Here is a 7185-nt window from a genome sequence, read left to right on the forward strand (position 1 = left end):
CAGTGACTGAGATCGTTGCAGGAACCCTTTGTTGGAGAATATCTATGCGGCTTACGAGCGGGACGATCGACAACGGACCAAATGTTCACCTTTAGACAGATTCTCGACAAGTTTTGAGAACACAACTTGCAAACACACCATTTGTTTATAGACTGTGGCGTCCGATACAGTGAAGGTGCAATACGAAGGGCAGGCGTGTAGAGGAGCGGCACCATGCTTCTAGACTTCGCGGACGACATTGATATAATTGATGTTGAGGAGACCTTTACGGCTCTCAAAAGGGAAGCTGCGAGAATCGGACTCACCATAAACACTGCCAAAACGAAGTACACGATGTGGAAGAAGGCCGATCGACGAGCGCTTGGGGTCTTTGAGTGTAGAGTCCTGCAATCAATACTCGGAGGCAAACTAGAAAATAGGGTGTATCGCAGGCGCATGAATCACGTGCTGTACGAAGTATACAAACTTGCTGAGCTGAAACATTGTCAAGCTGATGAAACACGGCAGGTTACTGTGGGCTGATCACGTAGTAAGGATGGCGGATGGCGGACTGGCAAAGATAATATTCAGCAGAGAACCGGATAGAGGCCAACGACTTCGAGGCAGGCCTCGCACGCGCTGGATGTTGTAAGTATGAGTTGCTTCACACTGCTCAGCTGATTCACTCTTACGTTCTCAGGGTCGTAGCGTGTTCGGAGGTACTTACTACTTTGCATTAGAAACCGATCTCGATCAGGCAAAGCGGACCAACCAAAGACTAGTATTGGCTCTAATTTTCATATAAAAGAAAAGGATTCAATTTACTTCTTTCGGAGTCAAAGCTTTATGATGCGGTACCGTAATCGACGCATTGGGGCCCATCGATGACATGCAGGGGAGGAGGGAGAGAGATTACGTACCTTGACCGTTCAACGATCGGCGATTCCACGTTTTGCCGATATCTCGCCGTTTTCCTACGGGGGAGGGGACGTCTCGGAGTTCACTGTCCCGCCGGACGGGCACGTTTCCGCGCTTCCCTGGTCGGGATCGCGTAGCGAAGAAAGGATGTTGATGACGGCTTTCGACTGACCATAGGCACGGAACAGTCCCAAGGTCTCCACGTTTTGTCGTCTTCCTCCAGATCCAGTCCACTCGGAAACAGTCGGTGTTATCGTCTTCCGCTTCTCATCAACTAGAACTTTTTCTTTAACCTACTTTGCATTGTAAAAATTTTAGCATGCGTCTTTTCTGACGGTTCGAACTCAAATCATCCTTTCTAACGTCTGTCACCTCCTGTAGGCCTCCTCTCAACCCTCGATCTCCATCTCTCCTTTTCTCTCTCTTCCTCTACCCGGATACTGCTATCTTGATGGCAACAATTCACTTCTGTTGCCAAATCTTGGGTGGCGTTGTATCTGGGTTGGGCACAGTTAGCGGTTATCTACCGGTTTGAAAAGTTTTAGTACGGACTATTTTGCCGTCTTTTGCCATTGCGGTTTTTCCGGTACATATTGGTTCTTCATTTTTGCAAACGCCGGCAAGTTGTGGCCGCTTTCTGGGAAATGTCTAACCTTGGTCTCACTATAAACACTGAAGCAGGAATACTGCGCTCGGGTAAACGTCGCATCGCCAGTACAGCTGATCAAGACAATCAATGTGAGTCCCATAATGACAACGAACAGCAATCTTGTCCAGCCGTGTCAGTACCTAAGACTAAAGGTATGTTTAGACTATCTGATTTTTTCATCTGATTCGAGCAGATTGCTCGAAAATATATCGAATGCAATGTTGGTTTACGTTTACACCTATTCGATATTATGATTCGACATGCCGTTCGATATGTCGAATGGAATAGGAACGTTTCTATTTTTCGTTCGACTCCAAGAACATAGCAACTTTTGATTTGTTTTCAATTTGTTGTTTTTGCTTTCCATAACCAACATCGTTTTTGTTTTTTTTGTGTGCTGGCAAATATTAAAATAGAGAAAAGAATTCATTTGACATTCATTTGGCAGTTCTTCCTTTCGACTTGTGCAAGCAGTGTGAACACCGCCATAAAAACAGGTTCGACAAACTATGTCGAACGGCAAATCGAGCAGACTTTCGATTTCTGCAGTGTTTAAAATCAGACCGACATGTCTAATAGTCTAAACGTACCTTAAATCGACCATCAAAATCCAACAAACTGTGTGCATCAAACCAAAAACTGTTCAGACTGCAGAAGTGACTAAGCAAGATGTTTGTGATAAACTAGACCCAGTTTCTCTTGCAATAAAAGAAGTTTATTTCAAGCCGAATGGTGATGCGGTATTTAGATGTGATTCACTCACCTCGTCTGCGAGACTATTAGAAACTGCAAACAAAACACTTGGTGAACACTACGATGTCGAAATGCAAAAAGCACTTAAACCCAGATTGAAAATTTTCGGTTGCACGGAAAACAAAAATGAGAATAATTTACTTGAAAAACTTCGGAAACAAAACGGTCTGACTATCGATGCCGAAATAAAAGTCATTCGGTCAAACTCAGATTATGTGATCGTTGAGACTGACTCTGAAACATTCAATTTGTTTGTGAACCTGCGCCGGGTTTACATTGGTTGGGAAAGATGCAGAGTCTCCGAATATATTGATGTGCTTCGCTGCTACCGTTGCTCAGAATATGGCCACATAGCTGTGTAACCTGCTACCGTCCCAGGAAATCACCCATTGCGCACTCCTCTATTCGCGATACCAACACACGTCTTACCTGGTTAGCTATTTGACTCGCAATGGCTAGCCGTGTCTGTGAGCTCATGGTTGATGGTGCCCAAGATGGTATACTCAGTTAATAATGAAGGGAGACGTACAATAGTCTCGTCTCACCCACACATCCCCCTTCCCTTCCGGAAAAAATAAAAAAACATAAATTATTTTTTTAAAAAAACTTAGTAACCATTGTAGTTGTAATGATTTGGCAGCACTTTTTGACAATGTGTCTTTTTTCACTTAAGAAAAATCCTTAGTAGGCCTCGGTAAGCTCATGCATTCGAACCTCATTTTTTTCTCGAACACCGAATGCAAGAAGACATATTTCCACCGAGCTGAAGAGATGAAAAATAAAATGGCAAAATTTGAAGGACGTACCTAGTATAAATATTCAAGCAAGAGGACGAAGCTTCACCAAGCAAAGTAATAAAAAAATGGCGTTGTTTCAAACAAGGGATTCATTAAATCAAGCCGAGAGACACGTTTGTATCTGAGCCATAAGGAAAATGTGAAAAGACTGGAATTTGAAAATTATAGTTTTAGTAGGTATACAGGTTTATTACCGAGCCAAAAAAACCGCCAGGCATTCTTCCACAATCAGAGTTCTGTGCTGCTTTCAACTACCCTCATGTAGTCAGATAGATAAGAAGGGGGTCGCTTCTCCCGTCTAGACCGCTCACGGGGCCCTTCATCAACAGGATCCATCGAATTTCGACAGCCTTCAAAGGTTTTAGGTGAACACGATTCTCGCCATTGTTCAACTTTTTTCGTTTGTGATACGTGGCGCTTCAGTTGTCGACCATCTGCGTCACAAAGGATCAAGCTGCCGTTTCGTTCCTGCATCACAGTGAAGCGCTTTATGTCGAATCTACTATCTCCTTTGCCTCGAGCTGTACGTTCCACGATAACCGTATCGCCCGGTTTAACCTTATTCGTCTTAGCTCCACGGCGTTAGTCCTCTCGCTTTATTGAAAGTAATTTGGCTTCCCGATCTCTTTCGTCCAGCAACTGTTCATTATATCCGGATTTACCGTAGTTCAAAAGTGGAAGTCCACGTCTGATCTTACGGCCGGTCATCATTTCTTCTGGGGGTAGTTTTGTAATACTGTGATCTGCAGCGTTATAAGATTGGACTGCAGCATACAGTTCTTTTTGATAGCTTGCTCCCGAGGATATTGCGGCTGACATAGCCTTATTTACTATTTTCATGAAACCCTCTACCAAACCGTTTTGCTGAGGATAGAAAGGAGTCGAAATATGGTTTGAATTCCACGGTCGGCGCAATACTTGGCATAATCCTCCCGATTGAAAGGTGGTCCATTATCGGATTTTATTGCCTTTGTAAAACCCTCTTTCTCAAAAATGGCATCCAATACGGCTTTCGTGTGTTCAAATTTCGTGAATTTCACTGGCTGTGCTTATGCGCAAGATTGATATTCCTCCTAGTTTAATATATGGACCGTTAAAATCAATGGCCACAGTTTCCCATACTCCTTTCGGAGCGAATAATCTTTGCATGGGAGGAGGTTTCTCTGGTCTTCCGTTTACTGAACAAATGGCACAGGATTTAAGCCACTTTTCTGCATCCGTAGCCATTCCCGGCCACCATACACGTCGACGAAGGATGCTTTTCAACTTAGCTTCGAGCGGATGTCCTAGGTGAGCTATCTCCAGTGTTTTTTCGCGAAGCTCTAGAGGAATGACGGCGCAACCATTCTTCATGAATATGCCACCAGTGAAGATGAGATCGTCTCCAATAGATTTGAACTTCATCAAGCTTTTTGGCCACGTATTTGTTTCCATGGCTTGGACTACTTGCGTTAGGGTGCTATCTCGCTCTGTGCATTTACGGATCTCGTCTTCTGTTAGAAATTCGGAGTTGTATGGTTCCAGGTGACAAACTTCCCATGGACTGACTTCTTCGTTAAACGCGTCATCCTCTCCAGAATATAACCGCGAGGAAGGGTCCGCTATGTTGTCATGTCCTCTAATATATTCAATCTCGTAACTGTACGGAGTGAGGCGGAGAGCCCAACCATCAGCTCTAGTTAACACCCGTTTGGATTCTTCACGGGATCTTCTCAAAATGAATGCCATTCCTTGAGCATCGGTCCGCAAGACGAAATATCTACCCAGTAAAAAGAAGAAGTGCTCTACCGCCCATACTGCGCCTAATGCCTCTCGCTGATTCTGTGCATACCTTTTTTCCGTTGCGGTTAGCGACTTTGAAGCAAAACTTATGATTCGTGATTTGCCTTCATTGTTCTGCTGGACTAACACGGCCCCCAATGCGTTAGGGGATGCGTCTGTGTATAACACAGTTTTATCAGGTTCCGAAAAATATCCCAGAGATATTGTTGAATCGATGATTCGCTGCTTCACGAACTCGAAAGCGCTCTCTTGCTCTTTGCCCCAGCTCCATTTTTGCGCAGAAGCCACTGACCACAAAGAAGCAGATATTTCCGAGAAATCTTTGATATATGGACTTACAAAAGATGCAAGTCCGAAAAAACTCCTAAGCTCGGACGCCGTGGATGGGTGTCGGAACCTTTTATGTCCTTAATCTTCGATGCTTAAATATTGAAACCTTTTTCACTGAGCTCATGTCCTAGGAAGCTGATACAAGTCTGGTCGAATTCACACTTTGAAGTATTGAGGGTAAGATTATTGGATCTGAGTATTTGAAGAACCTGAGCAACCGTCTTTCTCAGTTCTTCAACAGTTTTCCAAATAATAGAATGTCATCAATATATACAATTTTGTGTTTGACATTTTTGAGGATTCGCGTCATTTCACGTTGAAATACTTCTGGCGCACAGTTAACACCGAACATCAAGCGTGTGAAGCGATACATTCCATTCTCCGATAAAAACGTGGTCAATTCACGCGATTCTTCACTCAATTCGAGGTGGTAGTATGCGTCCGATAGGTCGAGTTTTGTGAAAAATTTGGCACCGTGCAACTTAACTTTCAACTCATCGATGAGAGGTAGACGGAAGTACTCCCGCTTAATGGCTTTGTTTGGTGCTCTCATATTGACCACTAAGCGGAAGTCATCCTTACTCTTCGGAACCGCAGTTATGCCACTAATCCACTGTGGTGCAGTAGTGACTCTTTCTATGATCCCTCTGGCTTCCATCTGTTCCAGACGTCGACGAGCTCCCTCGCGATATGCAGCTGGGATATTGTAGTACGCATTACGCACTGTAGGTACAGTATCGTCCACACTGAATTTAATTTTCACGCCTGGCGTTTTTGGGAATATTCCGGATTTCTCGCAATTGTTTATCATCGTTCCCACCTTCAAGAGTCCCATGTGCTCTGCCTAGCAAAGACCTTCCACCTTCTTTCACGACAAGAAAATCCGCTGTGATTATCGGTTTGGTTGTACCAACTGCTTCTATCGTAGCACTAAGTTTGCATTCTACCTGCATGGGTTTATTCGATGCATAGGATCGTAGATTGGTGTTCAATCGTACGTTGTTTTGGACAAATGAAGCTGTTCCCATTTTGAATTCTTTCTCTAGCATCAGCCAATCTGCGCCTCCTACAACGTTCACGTCTGCTCCAGAGTCGATTAAAAATTTGATTGGGGCTGACGATCCGATGCTACAATCTATTTGTACGTCCTGGAGAGACAGTGCATAGACATTCTATAAAAAAAGGAAAGGTCATGCTAAATATAAGTATGATTCTGCGTTTTTCTAATTTTATTTATTTTCACAGTTTTACTCTTTTACCTGTTCATGATTTTCAGCGTTCTCATCTTTCACGGAACGGATTTTATCCCTACGACAAGCAACCGCGAAGTGGCCTCGTTGACCGCAAGAATAACAATTTTTGTTGAGCGCTGGGCATTGTTCGCCGCCATGAGATGACCGAAAGCATCTCGAGCATCTATCAGCTATTTGACTCGCAATGACTAGCCGTGTCTGTGAGCTCATGGTTGATGGTGCCCAAGATGGTTTACTCAGTTTATAATGAAGGGAGACGTACAATAGTCTCGTCTCACCCACACAATAGCATCAACGTGCTCGAAACAATTATGTTGCCCCAAATGCACAGGAGAACACGAGCGAAAGGATTGTTCCTCTGTTGCCAGCAAATGCGTGAACTGCATTTCTGCTAACACCTTGAATTCACGAAATATTGACCTACCTCTTGACACCAGCCATCCAGCATGGAGCTCCCAATGCCCGATTCACCAGCAAAGAGTGAAAAAAATGCGACAACGAATTGATTTTTCATCATAGCAACAAACTATTTTTTTCTCTACGCCAACATACCGTTTCTCACCAAATAAAGGGCCCAGCGCACCACTGGAAAATATCTACGTTTTATCAGAGTCAGTGGTTAGACCTGCTCTGTCAGGTAAAATTACACATTGTATATGTCCTGCCGAGACTAGGAATGATCCTGCACCAAATTTAAAAACATATAACTTCTAGCTCGATAATG

At 43.8% G+C, this 7185-nt stretch overlaps 1 protein-coding gene across 1 annotated transcript; it reads right to left on the reverse strand.

Moving 5' to 3' along the window:
* Positions 1 to 3678: 3678 nt before the first annotated feature.
* Positions 3679 to 4824, reverse strand: LOC129728472 (uncharacterized). Its single transcript, XM_055686919.1, has 2 exons — positions 4219 to 4824; positions 3679 to 3960 (listed from the first exon to the last, which is right to left on the reverse strand). Exons 1-2 carry the CDS (start codon positions 4822 to 4824, stop codon positions 3679 to 3681), a joined length of 888 nt encoding a protein of 295 aa, XP_055542894.1.
* Between the last annotated feature and the right edge of the window lie 2361 nt (positions 4825 to 7185).

This window comes from Wyeomyia smithii, chromosome 3, assembly GCF_029784165.1.
Source record: "Wyeomyia smithii strain HCP4-BCI-WySm-NY-G18 chromosome 3, ASM2978416v1, whole genome shotgun sequence".
Taxonomy (NCBI): Eukaryota; Metazoa; Arthropoda; class Insecta; order Diptera; family Culicidae; genus Wyeomyia; species Wyeomyia smithii.